The sequence below is a fragment of the Calonectris borealis genome, chromosome 1, assembly GCF_964195595.1.
Source record: "Calonectris borealis chromosome 1, bCalBor7.hap1.2, whole genome shotgun sequence".
Classification (NCBI taxonomy): Eukaryota; Metazoa; Chordata; class Aves; order Procellariiformes; family Procellariidae; genus Calonectris; species Calonectris borealis.
Genome location: NC_134312.1, coordinates 126357804 through 126378845, shown reverse-complemented (window position 1 = coordinate 126378845; position 21042 = coordinate 126357804). Strand labels below are relative to the sequence as shown.

At 36.9% G+C, this 21042-nt stretch overlaps 1 protein-coding gene across 1 annotated transcript in view; it reads right to left on the bottom strand.

Annotated features, from left to right (window-relative positions):
- CFAP47 (cilia and flagella associated protein 47) overlaps positions 1 to 21042 on the bottom strand; it is a 363705-nt gene that overhangs the window by 149676 nt on the left and 192987 nt on the right. Inside the window, exon 50 of the mRNA XM_075174429.1 lies at positions 9440 to 9577. Coding sequence (XP_075030530.1) covers positions 9440 to 9577 — 138 coding nt within the window. The remainder of the gene's footprint in view (positions 1 to 9439; positions 9578 to 21042) is intronic.

The window sequence follows — 21042 nt, the reverse complement described above, 5'->3', positions numbered from 1 at the left end:
CTGAAGACGTAGGGGAAGCAGCAACAGCAGTATGGCAAGTGTTACATAATGCAGAAATTGAAATTCCCTCTGAGAAATGTCAGGGACCAAGTAAAGAAGTAAAATTTTTAGGTATTTGGTGGATTGCAGGTAGTGCAACAATTCCACCAGACACCCTAAGTAAAATAGAACAATTGCAGATGCCCCAATCTAGAAAAGAATTACAACAGCTTATGGGTACTTTAGGATATTGGAGGAAACATGTACCTGGATTTTCTATCATTGCTCGCCCACTATATTCACTTTTACGAAAAGGAAAATCATGGGAATGGAATTCAGAACATGAAGAGGCAGTCAAAACTCTAATTCAGGAATTAAAATCATTGGGACCACTACACCCCCACGACCCTATTATAGCAGAATAGGTTTTTACTGTAACCTGTTCCAAACTGGCCCTGGCGGACCAAAAAGACCTTTGATGTTCAGTTCGACTGCACTTAAAGAGACAGAACAGAGATATTCCGAGTGGGAAAAAGGACTTTTGTCTTTAGTCCGAGCAGTGAAACAAGCTGAGAAAATACACCAGGAACAACCTGTACAAACCAGAGGTCCATTTAATTTATTAGAAGCAGTTCTAAAGGGGACTGCCCCCCCAGAAGGAATTGCACAAAAGCCTACAATTAGGAAATGGTATGTTTATTTGACAGTAATTGCAGAAGAAATGAGATTAACTGAAGGACAGACTAAACTCTCCAAATTACAGACGCCTATAAATGCAGACACATTAGCATTACAACAACCTTCTAAACCATCACCTATTTTAAATGCACCTCCCTTTACCGAGGGAACACCATCAGAAGATATTTGGTTTACTGATGCCTCAGCAAGGAGAATAAATGGCAGATGGCAATACAAGGCTGCTGCATTAAACATCAACACTGGCAAACAAATCATAGAAGAAGGTGAAGGTAGTGCACAAGTAGGAGAGTTAAGGGCAGTTGTTCTAGCAGCACAAAACGGAGCAAAAGTTATCTATGTTGACTCCTATGCCGTGTGGGCAGGTGCCACACAGTGGCTTTGTCAGTGGGAAGTCCTGAACTGGGAAGTAAATAGATCTCCAGTTTGGAGATGGGTGAAAGCTCATGCCAAAAATAATGAACCAGCCACAAACTGGAATCAAAAGGTAGATGAATTGGCAAAAATTAAAAAAATAAAAATAGGAAATTCCTTAAATTCTGAGTGGTATCGATTGGGAGAATGGCTACATCAAAAATTAGGTCATACAGGTAAAGCAGCACTTTATTTTGCTGCACAAAGTAAGGGTTGGCCCCTAAACAGGAAAACCTGTGAAATTATTCTTACAGAATGTCCTCAATGTAGATTAAAATTACAAACGAATCACCCTGCTAAAGCACCCCCTTACGTATCAGTCAGGGAAAGACTCTGTGGTCTACATGGCAAATTGATTACATTGGGCCACTAAAATCTTCTGCAGGATATCGATATATCCTCACAGGGGTAGAAGTAGTCTCCGGCTTGCTTATGGCAACTAAATGCCGAAAAGCTGATGGGAAAAACACAGTACGAGGACTATCTTCTTGGTTCTCTAGTCTACCTACTCCTGATGCTATCCAAAGTGATAATGGCACACATTTCACAAATAGGGAAGTGCAAGAATGGACAAAACAGAAAGAAATTCAATGGGTATTCCACACCCCCTACTACCCCCAATCAAATGGGATGATAGAACGAGCTAATGGCTTATTAAAACAGAGTCTTAAGCCACACGAAGTCCGGTGGGATACACAACTTTTGTGTACAACAATACACAACAATTGATGAAGTACTCCATCAATTACACAATCGATATGGACCCACTGGAAGTCCTGTGAGCTGAGCATTCTTTGTAAAAGCTAAATCTAATACCCCCCCTACTGATGAAAGAAAATGTCCGCTAACATTACAGCCAGGACAACCTGTTATGGTAAATTTACCACAAATTGGAACTGTGCCTATGACTTTAACTAAACCCCGTGGCCCACTTGCTTGGGAAGCTACTGATAGCAGTGGTGCAAAACAGAGAATCAGTACTAGATGGATTTTTCCTTCTTTCTAAAAGGGGTAACCCGTTCGGCCTTCCCCACCGAAACGTCTTCTTTCTTTTTTTTTAAACAGGAGAAGATGAACCTATACCGATGGCAACAACAGCAGCAGCATCTCCCCAACCCAATTTTATTTTTCCTTTTAGTCGAGATAAGTATAATCCTTTTAGTTCAGACACAAGATCCCTGGGATCATGCACTACTAAATTACACTGGAAATATGGGAACCCTACCAACAGAAAAGACAAACCTGAACCTTGCTATTTTAGTTATACATGGGAATGAGACATATTCAAAAGATGAATGGAGATGGGAGACACTACACCAGAAAGAAATTAAGATATCTCACAATAATTATAACATTCATCAAATTTTATCACTTCAAGCCACACCAGGGGAAGAAATAAAAATAGGGTGCTGTGTAATCAATGGATCTACCCACAAAAAAACGCACTGAAATTAAAATATACTACACGTATATTTTTCTAAACGTAAAGACAATGAGAAATCTTGCTATAAGACACCAGAACCAGGTTGTTGGTACAATTTCACTTTCACGCAACCTGTACTCACTTTTTGCTTCTGAAGTAATTGTGGTGTAGAACTATTGTTTGATTTTATGATTAGTGAATGAAAAATTTGGAATTTGTGTACGACAAGGTGGCCGTGGGTTGATGCATATGTGTCTTTTAACATACCTACATCTAATCTAAATTTATCTGCAATAGTACTACACAATAACATCACCTTTCATAGGCAGGAATGGATTATTAAAGACGAAAATGAAAACCAACAAATTCCATCCTTAAAGGGAACCAAAGGAGACACCATTTCGATAGGATGCCGAATTGAAAATCATACTAAATGTATGACAACAACCTTACACATTGTTATAAACAACATTGAAGGAAAAGACAACATACATACCTGTCCTTTTAAACAAGAATGTTGGTATACTTTTACTATATCCCATTCAGTACTCGTAAGGTGTCTTTGGACAAACCCTAACTCTCATTCCAGCTTAGGTTTTCAATTCAGGATTGATACCGCACAACCACATTCACCAACTCAGCCTCCTATCAAACTGTCTCCTCACATTTATAACATTGATCCCTATATAATCAAGAACACAGGACAACAGCAAGTGCTATTTAATCCATCGTGGTCTCTAAAATGAGTGGAGCTATCAATGCAAGTTGATATCTCTACAATTAAACCTGCTTGCTCACCATTCCTGAATACATCTTTTACAGGATGGTTAGCGTGGCTACATGGACGAACCCTCACCTCTCCAAAACGATCAAGGAGAGATGTAACTGGCATCCTGGGAACGGGACTAGGAATGTTGAACAGCATGGATGCTGAAGTTTTAAGCAAACAAAATAAATTTGGCAACAAGTGATTTACATAAATTAGAACACCCATTACGATCATCTTTGACAGCATTAGGAACAAGTCAGTGGCTTTTGGCTAATATATTGCCTACATGGGAAAGAATTAATGAAAAGGACCATCAACTAATCACAAATACATTTGGCACAATTCAAAATAATATTTCTCTAGCTCTTAGCTGCATCCAGGCTCAATTATGGATACAATCTACCGTGGCAGCTATTATAAGGGAAGGTGATGAGGGCACCTTGCCCACTGAAATCCAAAAGGTAGTTTGGGATAATGCAACTAAATTTGAAAAAGAATTTCAAGCTTGGTGGCGTCTAGTCAATTTTACTTACGACTCCACTGACAGCAAAGTCACAGCTTTTGTTTTGACAATACGCAATGCTTCGGTATATATCATATACCCAATCATTGCGCTAGGATTAAATCACAATGGAACGGTACTCTACCCGTTAGAACATAGAGTATGGACCCAAAAAAATGGGAATAAATGGCAAACTATTGATGTTGATGCATGTGTTTTGTGAGAACAACAGGGATTTATTTGTGAAAGCAATACCATCAAAGCTCAAGACATTTGTCTTGACACTGAACAAAATGTTTGTAATTTTGAAATACATCCTGATGAAACCCCTGAAACTGTACTTATATATGTTGGAAATGCATGTGTTTGCATGAGAACGCTTTGTGATTCTATATTTACAGATAACGTAATTGTGGAAACATCTAACCACTCAAATATCTGTATTTGTAATTTTACTAAGATTATGGGATGCGACTTCAACTATTCAGCTCCCATTACAACCCATCAGTTGCTACAATCAAGCTATACATCTTATCAAGATCTACTACCTAGCCCCATTGGAATGAATCTCACATTAGTACGAAAACTGTTACAACATGATGACCTAAGTCAATTGCTAAACCAGATTCGAAACAATGAACAAAGAACTCTGATTACAGTCCATCATGATGCAGAGAAGATACATCATGTCCTAGAAAAGGTGAAGAAGGATGGAGAACATCACTGGCAGGATGTTTTATTTAGATAGTCACCAACAGCAACAGGAACTTTGAATTGGGTTTTACATCCCATAACAATTTTATTAATTTCTATTCTGCTATGCTTATTGTTGAACATTATTCTATGTGTTAAAGTGTGGAAAATAACTAAACAAATGGCACTAATACCAAAACCTCCTTGCATATATAACATTGTTTAATTGTACTTAATAAAACCTTAATAGTTAAGTATACTAATAATTAAGTATACCAACCAAAAATTTCCCTCAAATTACAATTGGAATATGACATTGATCTGTTTATAGGCACAGAGGCAAGAGGCGACCACACCGCCACTCTGTGATCAAGATGGATTGACTTTAGTCACGGGGTGAATTGTGGTGGTGCATTCATACCCCCCTTCTTCCCTGGGCCACTTGTTGACCTGGGCCGCTTGTCGATCTCAGAAATTTCCATGAAACCTCGGCCTTGGTGTGTTGAGTCTGGCAGTTGAGCGCTCCTTGACTGTGTCAGAAACTCTGCATAGCTGAGGCTGGGAACATCCTCCTACTGCCTGGCCCGGGTGTCCAGCAGAACAACACCGAAACCTTGAGAATTCTTTAGTAATTACCACCTGGGACTGTGGCCAGGATGGAAATTTACGGATGACTAAAGCCAACCATCTTGCGAACCTATAAACGGTGGTCCTAAGTGAGGCCCTTTGAGCTCTCCTGGACCACAGCGGCTGCACCCAGCATCTCCCTCTGAGTGGGAGCCTCTCAGAGCTTGCCATCTTTCAGGCCTGCGATATTCGGAGGACCACTGGGTCCTGGGTGAGTCCCTTTCGAAGCTCAACCCTTCGCCCGTTGAGTGGGAATGCCTAGACATTCGACGTGAATATTTCTTCACTGAAATCGAGGGGAATTTTTAACAGGTATACCTTCTGTATATTTTTATATATATATATGTTTCTCTGTGTGTGTGAACTAATAGTAAGCATAATCTGTAATTAAGTTGTGATTGTAGTAGACTTACTAACCTATTTTGCAAATATTGAATAGTTAATGATTAGGCGTTACTAAAGTTTGTTAATGATTAGTTGATAATTAAGTGTTGCTAAATTGTGAATGAAACCTAGACTGTCCCTGAAATATAAACCCTTAGATGATTTTCCCTTATATGTTTCACCCATGTAATAAGTAATAGAGTGAACCTTGCCATCGAATTCTATTAGGTTGCACCTTTATAAATCTCTATTACAATCACTTTCTGCTAATTTCTTTGACGGTGATTCTTTAAGCGGCCTCTAAACCACTCACTCATGACACAACTTCACACTTGTTTTGGCATCTACTGCTTCAAGTCTGTATATTAATTTTCTCTACATCAGAAATCCACTCTTTTGTGTTACCCCAGATCGCTAACAGTAGCCCTGAGGATTCTCAGCTCTGAGATGCACTTCCTCAGTGTGTGATGCCTCTGGTCAAATGCAAGTGGTTTGCATTCTACTAGTGGTGTGCACCTTGCAATTAAGAAATCCTAAATCTCAGAAATATCCATCAGTCATTCTACTCTGAAAAGCCATAGAATAATTAATTTTTATTAAAAACTACAGTAACAATATAGGTGTAAAAGAAAACTGTGTAGGATAAAGCTAAGACTCTGTTAGTTCCTCTTTGAAGTAAGTTCAGAAAAAGACTACCACTATCATATAAGTTAGATCACACTTTGTTACATTCCATTTAGCCACTTTCAGCAGATACTTTCAGCAGATACTTTCCCCAGCTGTAAAAGTTATAGATGTCTAGTACAAATGAATGGTTGTGAAGGAAGATAATGTTTTGTGAAGCAGCTGTTTGATTTAAAGGTGAGATGGAAGCTTGCTGTTCCTGGGATATGGGCATTGTAAGGGTAGATCTTCCGTATTGAAGAAAAAAAATCCTATTATTAAGCAATACTGTATTAGGGAAGAGTCATTTCATGTCCTACATTAAGTCCACTTTAGAAAGCAATCCTAATGATGCCCTAAACATTGCCAGCAGTCATGAAACTTGAGTTAGTACAATTTACTAGAAACACGTAGGTTACAATAAGACACAAATATAACTCTACAGTAGCACAAAAATAGCAAAAGATGGTAACTAAAAGATGAGATGCAGTAACTTGACGCAACCATATATGAATAAGCTGTGCAGATTGCTCCAACTACCAATGGGACCCTGTGTGCTGGAGTGATTATATCCATGTAAATTAGGGTGCGATGAAAAAGGGAGCTGAGTTGGAGCTGATTACCTGGCCCCTCTTAGCAAGTTATTAGACTAATCACCCACTAACATATTTGAAAGACACATTCCAAATGCCTAAGTAGATCAGCCAGTCTCACATTGTTAATGGGGAACCAAAGTAAGCAAAAGGCTTATCAGCAATAATAATAGCAAAGAGTGAACTTGCATTGGATTTTCTACCTAAGAACAACGCCCTCAATTCGTATCAGTGATAGGGACAATATTGAGAAATCCACTCACTTAATCTTCTATTTTCTTACTTAACCTTCTATTTTCAGTTACTTTCAAGTACAGCCTCTACTAATTTTGGACTGATGATTCCTAACTTTGCAAAGCCTAAATATCTCATAAGCAGAAGTGTTTAGTTTGGACAACAGAAGCATAATTAAATTCACAAACATTTGCAGGCTTTCAGTAGAGATTTGAAGATTATCTCCAATATTTCCCTGTATTTGGCTTCACTCTTCATATTTCTTTTATGATTAATTCCTCCTAACATCTTGAAATCTGCTAATTCTCATCTCTACTGCATTGTCTGCATATATCACCTTAATTTAATCTTTGTTAAAATCCTTCTTCTGTAAACTTGCAATGAAGCATCATGTAAGTTTTAATGTCAAACAACTTCCGTGTTGCTGTACATGAAAATTCAAATAAAAAAGCTAGCTGTAGGAGGAAAATGTAAGGAAATATTCTTGAACCTTGAAAAGCAGTGAAAGCTAAATATTGATTATTTCCTTTCTTTCTAACTGCCTTCTTAAGGACTTTCTCCTATTTCTAGCTCTCTTCATGCCAGAATTTAAAAAAACACTACTGTTCAACATTACTAGCGTTCCCCTTAAACATACCAGACAGGAGAACTGAATATGTACTGTCCTCACAAAACTCTTTATTTCATTTTGGATTTACTTTACATTTTTTTTCCTTTGGTTTTGAAAATCCTCTATTTAATATTTCTAGACTTCTTCTCAACCCCCATTCCTCAATTTTTCAAGCATTGACTTGCTTTTTGCTTTTTTGTTATTATTATACCACTGTTGCAACAGTCTTATCTGTATCATAAGCACTGTGGGAAAACCTTAGTTCTTTGGTCACCTTATTTTCTTTTTTATTATTTTCTGTCTTCTTTTGAAAACAGCATTTTGCCATGTCCGGCTACATCATTCTCTTCCACTTCTATTCCTTTTCTATTTTAAACTCACATTTTATTATAAACTGCTTGCACAAAATAACATGTTAGAAGATCTGATTTTGTATAAGAGCTACATAATCACAGAAAACATTTTACTATATTTTGTTAGTTTTAAATACAGCTGTTAAAAAGAAGTGGAGTGCACACAACAAAGCTAAGTACACTAGCAGTCTGAGCTGTGTAAAAAAAGTGTTTCAAAATTCACACAAAAAATTTAGTAAAAAATAATGTGGTAATGAATCTGGTAGATTAGAGAGACAATGTATATCCATTGATAGGGCTCTGGCTTGTGAGGAAAAAAATGTGTTTTTTTTAATACTCCCCAACATTAAGCTACTGGTATGATCAGGGAGAGTACTTCACTTCTCTGAGCTTCTGTCTTCTTCCTGCCTCTGTCCTGTCTATACAGATTGTAAATTCTTGGGATCATTTCATATCAGAGATGGGATACTAATCTCTGAGTCTCTACATATTATTAAACACAGATATTAATAAACTATAAAAGAACAGACTTTCTGGTATTCACATTGGATTAACTCAAATTGTTTATTATTTATTAATAATAAAATTAGCTTTTAACTCTTTTTAAAACTAGACAAATTCTGTTAAAGTGAAATTAGAGTTGTGAAGAAGATAAAGAGATCTCCAATTGCAAGCTCTTCTCTATTTCCTAAAAACTAAATGTTGATTAAAACAACACCTTTCTCAGGTTAAAAAGAACTCTCCTTGATAGCTTTCCTGGTGAGAAGTATGCTTTAGCCATCTAACATAATATTTGTATGTATTTAAATACATTCCAAATTAGGTATTAAAAGCATAAAAAGTACAGTTCTATAGGCAAAGCTTTACTTGCAAATGTAAAGAAGAAAACGGAGGAATCTGTTTAAAAACAGACAAAAACCCCATCTTTGTCTATTTGGTGTGCACATTTGTAATCATAAAAGTATTCCTCTGGAATACTTAAAATCTCAAAAATAATGCAGAAATTGTTTAGAATAAACTATCAGGTGATAATCTGAAAGTAACCAGGTATTCTGGAATTTTCTCCTCTTGATTTTACTGTAACTAACCAAAGGAACATCTATGACTGACAGTTAAAAGAAAATTTTTTCCACAGTGACATGAAGTACAGCAATGTGAATTTCAGAAATGGCCTGCTTTGACATGAGCACTACTGATATTATTGGATACTTTTAAAAGAAAACATTTAACAAACGCTGCCCATCTCCAATAAAAAGTGACATTCAGTGACATTGTTGCAAAAAAGAGAAAAAGAAAAAACAAGCTCAGCTTAAAATTTCATCAAAATGTTTCAAAAATCAGAAAAGGAGAAGTTTCATATATGCCTGGAATAAAAATTTGACTTAACACTGCTTGCAGGCATGTGGCCTGGCATACTAAATAAACATTTAATTTAAAAAGAAATTATGATATAAGTTTATACAAACTGACAATGAACTTATCCATAACAAGAAACATACCCATGTTTGCTGCATCAACAGTTTGTGGTGTCTCTGTTGACAGTTTCTGAAGGGCCTGTTCACCATCTGTCTTCTCTGGTGAGCTGTTGTGTCGAGACTGTTGTTGGTCTTCATCTTCAGCAACAAATGAAATTACACCTAAAACAAATAGATACCAGGTGTTATATTAGCCAGGGTATTAGCTTTATAAAACAGACTGCCAGACATGTACGAGTATTTCCTCAGTTCAAAACTAATAAAAAACGAAGTAAAACTTTCACTCCAGGTGTCAGACATCCAATTATAATTTATGGTAATAAAAAATACATCTTGAGTGAGTCCAAGGAAATTAACCATTTTTTCTCCCAAAAGTGTTTTTCTACTTATCGGAACTGAAGATCAGTAATAGGAAATACAAGCAAACACACTTTTCAAAGATTATAAAATATGGTGGACAATAATAGTATCTTTCTTTCCAGCACAATTATCTATGCATCATCTTGATTGTTTCTGTTATTTTTTTAAATCACAGTGTCTCATTCTACTGCTGTAAGATAATAAATGCAATAGTTAAAATATTCCTGTCATACATTTTTGTATTGTAATCAAGTATTTAGGGAAGATAAAATACATAGAGATTGTAAAAACAGGATTTCTAAATTGGAGTGAAAAATCTCTTCAGTTAAAAATGTAGATTTTTATTTGATGATACAAAATCTAACAAAAAAATCTGGTATGTACATGGTTCCTCTAAACAACACTAATGTTATTCTAGAAGATTTGATACACCAGCTTTAAACAATCAGGCTTTGTTTCTTGCATTATGTGCCTCTGACTAAGAATTTTAAATCTACACAATTTCTTTCAAATACTAGATATCATTACTGTTTTATCTAAATGACTGTCCCTCAGTATTTCAGTACATTCTGGAGAGTTTCAAAGTTGAAATAAATGTATGTTGCGGGTTTAATTCTTGCCTCATATGTACAATGAAAAACTAATTTGAGGAGGTGACTTATTTTATGATATTATACAGTAAGAAATTTTCCCATTGGAGATCATTAGAATTTATGTGAAATGGTCTCCTGAAGGGAACTTAGCAACTGTATCTTATTAAAGGTTTGGGAAAATTATTCGTAGTGGAGCTTTTTTAATTTGAAATGGAGAATTAATATAATTTTATGAGAGTCCCAGAAAAATTTCATTTGAAAATACCTACATTCAATGTTATTTTTTGTTTCTCCAGCTTTGAGGGGGATAGATGTGTGGTAACAGATCACATGGCAGAGAGGACATGCTGTGCTCCCTGACTAGCTGAATTTGGCATCTTATGAGCAGGAATAGCTAAAGCTAAATAGCAAGGCTCATGTGGAACCTGGAAAAGGGACCAGCGGTGAGGGGGAGAGACGGCTCCACACCAGTCACAACTGGCTCAGGAAGCCGCTGGTGACTTTAGCAGCCAGGAGCTAATCAAGTTTCCTGTACACATACCTGTACATACCATCTCATTTACAGTCCTCGAGGCTTAACTTTCTTCCTTTGTTCACACACTTCTGCAGAAGGCTGCATTAAACCTTCTAGAATAATTTCATTTCAGGAGGGATCAATCTTAATAAAATGGCCTCATGATTAGTTTTGTTAATAATATTATGCTAGAAGGATGTTACTCTTAAAAGAGAAAAAAAAAAAGAGGCAAATAAAACATAACTAAAGTCAAATGTTACCAGGAATTCTTAGAAAAGCAAAATTTCTTCATGATATGCTCAAAGGTAGCTACATGGATTTGATGGATGGACTGTCTGGTGGATGAGGAATTCGTTGGAGGGTCGCATCTAGAGCATAGTGGTCAACGGCTCAATGTCCAGATGGAGATCGGTGACAAGTGGTGTCCCGCAGGGGTCTGTATTGGGACCGGTACTGTTTAATATCTTCATCAATGACATAGACAGTGGGATCAAGCGCACCCTCAGCCAGTTTGCAGACGACACCAAGCTGAGTGGTGCGGTTGACATGCCTGAGGGACAGGATGCCATCCAGAGGGACCTGGACAAGCTTGAGAAGTGGGCCCATGTGAACCTCATGAGGTTCAACGAGGCCAAGCGCAAGGTCCTGCACCTGGGTGGGGCAACCCCCAGTATCAATACAGGCTGGGGGATGAAGGGATTGAGAGCAGCCCTGCCGAGAAGGACTTGGGGGTACTGGTGGACGAAAAGCTGGACATGAGCCAGCAATGTGTACTCACAGCCCAGAAGGCCAACCGTGTCCTGGGCTGCATCAAAAGAAGCGTGGCCAGCAGGTCCAGGGAAGTGATTCTGCCCCTCTACTCTGCTCTGGTGAGACCCCACCTGGAGTACTGCATCCAGCTCTGGAGCCCTCAGCACAAGAAAGACATGGACCTGTTGGAGCGGGTCCAGAGGAGGGCCACAAAAATGATCAGGGGGATGGAACACCTCTCCTATGAAGAAAGGCTGAGAGAGTTGGGGTTGTTCAGCCTGGAGAAGAGAAGGCTTCGGGGAGACCTTATTGCAGCCTTTCAGTACTTAAAGGGGGCTTATAAGAAAGATGGGGACAGACTTTTTAGGAGGGCCTGTTGCGACAGGACAAGGGGGAATGGTTTTAAACTAAAAGAGGGGAGATTTAGACTAGATACAAGGAAGAAATTTTTTATGATGAGGGTGGTGAAACACTGGAACACTTTGCCCAGAGAGGTGGTAGATGCCCCATCCCTGGAAACATTCAAGGTCAGGTTGGACGGGGCTCTGAGCAACCTGATCTAGTTGAAGATGTCCCTGTCCATGGCAGGGAGGTTGGACTAGATGTCCTTTAAAGGTCCCTTCTAACCCAAACCATTAAATGATTCTATGATTCTATGGTCAGGCGGCCATTTCAACATGACAAACACTGGGTCCTGGTTTCAGCTGGGATAGAGTTAAATTTCTTCCTAGTGCTGTGTTTTGGATTTAGTATGAGAAGAATGTTGATAACACACTGATGTTTTTAGTTGTTGCTAAGTACCCTGCTAGTCAAGGACTTTTCAGCTTCCCATGCACAAGAAGCTGGGAGGGAGCACAGCTGGGACAGCTGGCCCAGATGGCCAACAGGGTATTCCATACCATGTGACGTCATGCTCAGTATATGAATGGTAGGCGTGTCCAGGAAGTAGCGATCACTGTTTTTTTGGGCATTGCTCGGCAGGTACACTTATTTTATATATTCTATTATTATTATTATTATTTTTATTGTTATTATTGTTATTGTTATTATTGTTATTATTATTATTTTCCCTTCCTTTTCTGTTCTATTATACTGTCTTTATCTCAACCCACGAGTTTTTTTCACTCTTACCCTTCCGATTCTCTCCCCGTCCCACTGAGGGGGTGGGGAGTGAGCAAGCGGCTGTGTGTTGTTTGGCTGCCTGCCAGGTTAAACCACGACACACTGACAAATTATTTCTGCCAAGAAGGATTACACTGAATTGTTACAGGGAAGCAAGGTTTATCATCTTCACATTGCCACTGTCTTTTTTCTCTGAGAGACGGCAACTGGGTAGCACAGGTATAAAACACCAAAGTTAAAAACAAAGCCAAAAAAATGAAAATAGATGTGTACTTAAATCCAGAGAAAGAAACTATACAGTTTTAAGTTAAAAAATAAAATCCCAGATTTTCTTCTCTCTGTTAAGAAAAATCTATAAAAATACAAATAAAATAATTAAATAAAAATAATTGAGACCAAAACAAAAAATATTTTAAATAGAAAATTTTTACGAATTCCTAAAATTAATCACAGTACAGAGGCCAAAAATTATGTCCAAATAAGTAGGAGAGTGATTGCAATTTCAGGAAATTATTGAATATTTTTTAAAAAATCTTCAAAGACAAGGTAGATGTGTAAGTACAATAAAAAAATAAAACCAATCTGGAAAGCTCAGGGGAATAAAGTCTGAAGAAAATGCTCCAGGTATGTAACTATTGATGTAAGAGGATATATTTGATGGCACTAATAGCTAATGGATCTTAGGATAAATACTGACTAATTAATCTGATTTTATGTCTCAATACATAATCCTAGTATAATTTTGGTTTATTGCAGCACAATACTAGAGAGAAGCAAAATGCAAGAGAAAGATTTCACTGATTTTAAATACCATCCTAACCATCAATATACTTGAGAGACATCAAAACTTATAAGCAAATGAAAAAAAAAAGTAAAATTATAGTATTAAAGTTGATTAAAAATACCTGAGTCAATGCTGAAAAGCACTACATTCAAACATTCTAAAGCATCCTTACAGCAGAGAATATTTTGTTTTGCTTCATTTTAAAATTTAACTAATTCTTTCCTTATAGTCCTTGCTTCCACTGACAATGGAGGGTTTTCTTTACCAGTTGTCTGTATTTCAGAATATTGTATTGTGCATATGTGTTTGGAGAGAAAGAGGTAAAGAACACGAGTGTTCTGTCATTGTTTAGCCCTAGCCAGCAACTAAAAACCACACAGCCACTCGCTCACTCCTCCCACCCCCTGTGGGATGGGGGAGAGAATTGGGAGAGCAAAAGTAAGAAAATTCGTGGGTTGAGATAAGAACAGTTTAATAATTGAAATAAAGTATAAGTATAATAATAATAATAACAACAACAACAATAATAATAGAATATACAAAATAAGTGATGCACAATGCAATTGCTCACCACCTGCTGACCAATGCCCAGCCAATCCCCAAGCAGTGATCACTGCCCCCCGGCCAATTCCCTCCAGCTTATATACTAAGCATGACGTTATATGGTAAAGAATACCCCTCTGGCCAGTTTGGGTCAGCTGTCCTGGCTATGCTCCCTCCCAGCTTCTTGTGTACCTGGCAAAGCATGGGAAGTTGAAAAGTCCTTGACTATGCAAGCACTACTTAGCAACAACTAAAACACCAGTGTGTTATCAACATTATTCTCCTACTAAATCCAAAACACAGCACTATATCAGCAAGTAGGAAGAAAATTAACTTTATCCCAGCCAAAACCAGGACAGTTCACAGTTTAAAAATTTTTATTTCATCAGTAAGTAGGGGGATGGTAAAACAAACAGTAACTTTTTTGGCTCTGCATAAAATGTGCTCTCAAGAGCATCAAAATAATTGGCTGAAGAACTCTGAATTTTTATTTGCAGCAAATCTTGGAACGCTTGAAAAGTTCCAGAACTGTAAATTGCTAATGCTCAAGAATATTTCAAGAGCTAGTGCGAGAACTACGGTAACTAAAAACTACTTGAATTGCTAAACCACTATGCTGATAATCCGGCAATCGCACAATTAAAAAATCAGTGAAGAATTGCACTATAATTGCTGACATCAATTTTCTTTCTTTATGGAAAACAGATCTCAAACAAATAGAATTAATAACAATGAGGTTAAAATCTTGATCAATAAAGGTGACTGGATTGATGTAATGTATTCAGGTCTCTGCAAGGCACTCAGTTAAATCTGTCAAAGTATTTAAATAAAAAAATAATCAGTTTTACTACAGATGGCATACATTTTTAAACTCAGTTTATCTGCTTAATCTTAAAATATTCATAAACAGTCTTCCATAATTTTCATGGGCACCAAAGTGCCACTACTGGCTCAAAGCTATTTAAAATTTTTATTAGGGAAAAAAAAGAAAATCATTGCTGCCAAGAACTGCAAATAACAAAAAAAAAAAGTGTATTAATTTCAAGTCAAATATAAAATTCAGAATCCTTACCAGTGAGGATACTTAGTACGTAGTATGCTCTGCATGACTTATTCTTTAAATTAAGGCAGAATGTTTTCCCAGGAAGGATAATATTGTTCTAAGCAGAATGCTCTCCTGGTTCAGGAGTGAATGGTGCAATCCAATGACCACTATTGGAGATTAAGATAGCTAATGGTACATAAATATATGAATTTATTCAAATTACAGACTACAAAAAAATTCCAACCAAAAGGTGTTTTACAGGATGGGAAAAAGACTTATGTACAACGAAGAGTAATACAAAGTCCTTAGCACTCTGTGAAGTAATAAAAAATACATTTGCAAGGTGCAGAAACACTGCATCAAAAATGACAGATTTAAAATAACAAATAAGCATGTTTACCTTTTTTCACAAGGTTCTGCTGAGCTTGGCTCCTATGTTATGTAAGAGCTTTGATACAGGAAGTTTTAGTATTTCGGCTGTGAATGCACTGTCATCCTACAGAACCCACTATTGCTTACACTGTCTTCAGCAAAGGCAGCAATATCTTATATTACCTTATTGATGCTACAAAGCAACTGATAAATGATAATTTGTTCATGAATAACAGTCCCCAATGTTTGGGTTTTTTTCTTGCATCTATTTGTTCAATTCTGACTTCTCTGTCATACATTATATAACAATGTAACTTGTCAAAATATCATGGCTGACAATTTTTAATGCATACATTCAAAAACAAACAACACTTCATGTACATCACAGAGATACAATTCCTCCTGATTCACCTGGCCGCAGAATTATGTCGTCATTAAGTATTTTAGAAAATACCACTCTTATCAGCTGTCCTTTGGCATATACACATTTCATAAGAAAAAATACTAAACTTGCCAAAGCAATACAAGTATTCCTAGAATTATACTGAAAACGAATAATTAAAAATTACATAAGTTGTGGAGGTTTCCTTTTTGCTGATACAATATTGCTTTAAGAGGTTTCTTGGTCAAAATGTCATTGCAAATTTTCTAGCTTTCTATCCAGTGTTGAAACATTTTATACAGCTTCAGTCCACATATTAATGCAGAAGCGTTGTTTTATATTGCCTTAGAGAAGATGCATTCCTTTAAAAAGAGGCAGGGTGTTTTATTTCCCAATTACATTGTAATTGCAACACCACATGTTAGACTGACTCATTGGCTATACACTACAATACCACATCCCTGAATCCAATTAAGAAAGCAAGAACTATTCACCTTTTTCCTTTCTGTATAATTTGAATGGACTATTTGAAAGATATGTATTTGTACATGATTATTTTCCGGTGCAGAGAGAAGATAAAAGCCCACAATATCCAAATACTTTAACTGGAAACAAGAACAGAAGGCTACGTGGCCCTGGAATTCATCACACAAATCTGAGAAGATATAGAAATGTTTGGCTTGTGGTTTAAATGTACCAACATGATCTTAATAAGCATCGGTCTTGGGAGTAGGAGGAAGGTTTTTTATTTTTTCCTGATTTTTTGTGGCCAATGAAATCAATGTATAGTTGCTGCCTCAGAAAAGTTCCAGAGAAGAGATAAGATAAATTAAAAAGATGAGTGTAATTTAGGTAAGCTATAGCTTTGACCAATTTTTCTTCTGGCAATTTTTCTACTGACAAAAAAATATATTTACTGTAAGTTACAACAAAATTTTATAATCTCTATTTTGCATAGGAAAAACTCTGTGATGATATATGTACATTCTAAAGAGTTTCTGTAAATCCTACTACTTGTTGGTATACTGGAACTAAACGAATTGCTCCCTGCATCAATGAAAAGGAAGCATAATAAGCTTTAAGACTCATACATAGGAGAAATGAGCAAGTGGCAAATCCCTCTGTCAGCTATCATTCATATATGGTTTTCTGGCATTTAATAAAGAGGTGAATTTTTTTATTTATTATTCTCACTGTCTGTTCTTAATGTGACAATGAAACCATGATATGCAAGGGCACAGCAGTATGCAACTCCAACTGCACCGGTGTCCTGGTTTCATCTTGGATAGAGTTAAATTTCTTCCTAGTGCTGTGTTTTGGATTTAGTATGAGAAGAATGTTGGTAACACACTGATGGTTTTAGTTGTTGCTAAGTACCCCGTTAGTCAAGGACTTTTCAGCTTCCCATACTCTGCCATATGCACAAGAGGCTGGGAGGGAGCATAACCCAACTGGCCAACGGGATATTCCATACCATATGATGTCATGCTCAGTATACAAATAGGAGGCATGGTCCGAGAAGTAGCAGTTGCTACTTGGTTATCGGTCAGCAGGTGGTGAGCAATTGCATTGTGCATCACTCACTTTGTATATTCTACCATCTACCATTATCATTATCATTATTATTATTATTATTATCCCTTGTTTTTCTGTTCTATTAAACTGTCTTTATCTCAATGCACAAATTTTACTTTTTTTTCCGATTCTCTTCTCCATCCTACTGGGGGGGCGGTGTGGTGTGAGCAAGCAGCTGTGTGGTGTTTGTCTGCCTGACAGGTTAAACCACAACAACTAGGATAGGTGGAAAGGGTATGCTGGGGATCATCTTGCCAGATGGTGGCATGTACAAATAGAGCAGCCCTTCCTCAGTGAACTCCAGTGATCCAGCAATGAAGGTATGCCAGAGACATCCACGGTAATCAAGCAACCAGAAGATCCTTCTAACTTTGTCTTTATTACACATGAATTAGTCTCCATATGTTGGGATGTCTCAGCTGAAGAGGAAGTGCTTAAAGCAAAGGTACCAACAGGCGCTGGATATAGGGCAATGGCTATGAGAAGCTACAGAGACGATCTTCCTCTCGCAAGTGATTTTATTATTCCATTGAAATTAGAGCAATCAGCAGATCAATTTACATAATTCCTCCAAATAAAGAAATGGACAATATTTTTTTTAAATCAGATGTTACACAAGTGTTGAAGAGAAATACTGTTAAACAAAAAAGTTTAATCAACTCGTTTACAAACCAGAATGTATTGGCATGATCTTCACCATCTCATTAAAATTGTCCTACAGCTCTATCTGACAGGCCCTGGCCTGTAACATACTGCCCTTTTTCCTCAATGTAAGCTTCAAAAAAAAAAAACTCCAAGTAGAATGGAAAAGTGCTGCCTATTAAGTACAGATATACTTAAAAAATAAATGAAAGGTGATTCATAAAATTAGAAAGCTCCTTTCCAAAAGCTAGTAAATTTTTATGGATAAAAGGACACTGACTATAACAGGTGTGTATTTTTTGCACAAGAAATATTCAAGTATTATGAGCTTTGGTCTGTTCTGGGAAAAATTCTGGTCTATTCTGCAGAAGGCAGAAATAAGAGTTTGGTAAAAGATAAAGTAATATGTAGAAGATGCTTTATTAGACCTAAAGGAAATTGTTCTATTACTTAGAAAACAGATTGCTGAAGAATTTTATCTGGTGCCAGAACCTTGTGTGAGATGTTTATTAGCTATTATTTCTAAGTTAAAGCTGTCATACAGCTACAAAGCAGCTGAAGCATATAATACTAGCCCTCTATTGGAATGCCTCCAAATGGACTTTTGAAAAGAACTGGGCCCATTTTTAGCTTAGCAATTGTAAAATAGCCGGAAGAAAAGCAAAAGAAGTATAATTTTGCCTCTATATAATGTTGCAACGAAAAAGACTTTTGAATGTAAAGGAAAAATGTAAACCATTTCCTCAGTACAACAATTTATATGGTAAAAGTGCTTTTATGAGAATTTATTTTAATATGACAAAACCAGCACTAGAATACCAAGGTTACAAAGTTTTATGCTTACAAGTTAGGGAGTTCTAAACTTGAAATCATCCATCAGCACTATGACAGAGTCTTCAACTAAGTACCTTAAATAGTTGTTCTTTTTTCCCCACAGGAGAAAATTTACTCACTCTGTGGATAGCTTGTGAGCACTGCTTTTTATTACCAACCATTCAACATATTTGCCCCATGGATTATTTACTTCCCTCTAAACAAATTCACCAAACTGATTAAAGAGTACCTTTCTTTTTGGGTGTTTAAATTATCCTTTACGTGTAGTATCTTGAACCTAAAAAGAACTAAGATTCCTGCGTCCTAATGAATTCCCACTTGAATCACCTACATCTAATCTGTGATCCTCGAGCTTCAGGCTGGCTGCTGAAAAATCCTAAAAGTGTCAGAAATGCATATATATCTCAGCTTTGTCATTAAAGTTTTCCAGGAGCTGAAAATTCTGCTTTGGGGAACAAATACGACTTCTCAGCCTTGCACAGTATGAAGCAGACTGACTTCTGTTCTCCCTGAAGCCACAAAGTAAGCACTTCTTAACTGATGTTACCTTAGATAGGACACCTGGTACTTAGGTTTATATCACACCTAACATCAGACAGAAAAATCAGCAGCTGCCTTTCAAACCTGTGACAGTGCCCTTTCTTCCCTCCACCCCTCTCCCTCCTACAGCAGCTGAATGATTAGAGAGCATGCACAAATTTCTGTGACATAACCGAAACTGTCCCTGCTCCGGAGAAAGAATGAACCGTGATTTCCTAAGGTAGTGATTAAAGCAAGCACTGAGCCAGGGGGGGATGGCAGAGAACTGTGCCCTGCCTGTTTTCAAAGGATAATTTCAGCCTTCTATCAAGTTATTTTACAGCATAAAATAAATGAACTGTTTTCTGAAAAAAAGAGCGTTCGTGTCTTCCCAGCCTTTGAACCAATAACTTTTCTGTCAGGTTAGAGAGACTGACTGTTCTCTCTTTTTCTCACTCAGTGAACATATAATACTTCCAAACATAATGGAAACCATTGTAATAGAAGTTAGGTGAATGACAGAACATAGGAGATGTCGATGCGAACATGCCGTCTCTGTCCCTTTGAAGGCATGGCTTTTACCACCTGGTATTAATTTGCTGTATGATAGGTCCCTTGGAACCTCTTCTACTGAATCTTTCACTATGTATAAAAGGATTGGGGATTTTCTATGCCAGAAGATAATATTCCTAAATCTTTAAAGCCTGAAAAAAAGGCATAAGTTAAAATATAGTACATCCTCAATATTTCCTGGTGAGCATTTTTGATGGTCACAAATTTCATTGAAATCTGACTCCTATTCAGAGAAAGTGAAATTTGTCTCAGGGCTACAGATTTAGCAAGAAGGCACTGAAGTCTTCCTGTGGCACTAGGCCAAGCTTTGTTATGAGTATTAATTTCTTTTCACAAATTACCTGTGAATTGAGATGGCATTATTACTTACATCAGATACTAAAATCAAAATAGCTAAAAGAGCAAACTAGTTTGGCATCCTCAGCGACAAGACTTAATAGCTTTTTAATATTGAGAAAACAGCTGTCATTAATCTCAATTGTCTAAGGCGGCAGCAGAATCAAGTGTTTGGAGTTAGGAACCCACAAAATCAAAACTGTACACTAAGCATTTGGATTAAGATATTTATTCAATATCAGGAATCCTTTTGTTTAAGAAATTGTTCAAATCTAGGTTTCCTGAGTGCTATTCAGTTACTTTAAGATGGTCTCTTCTGTTCCCATAATTCCCTCCCAAACACACTCTTGTACTTCGCTCTGCTGAGAGTTAGTACAATAGCTACTCTACAAGGAAGAAGAAGACTGATTGTACAGCCTCATTCTCACAATCATGCTTTTCAAGTTCTGAGGTAAAGAATGAGCACCACAGAATTGTATAATTATTACTAAGCATTTGAAAATTATGAAATTTGAATTGTTAAAAAATTATTTTCAGGACAAAACATTAAATATGACATGCTGATGTTAGTTAAAACAAGGAAAACTCTTGCTATTGTATCATAAGAATACCAGTATAAACATGGACTGATGCAAATTATTCGTAATTAATTTTAGATATTCCTAGCCTCTACACATCTCAAA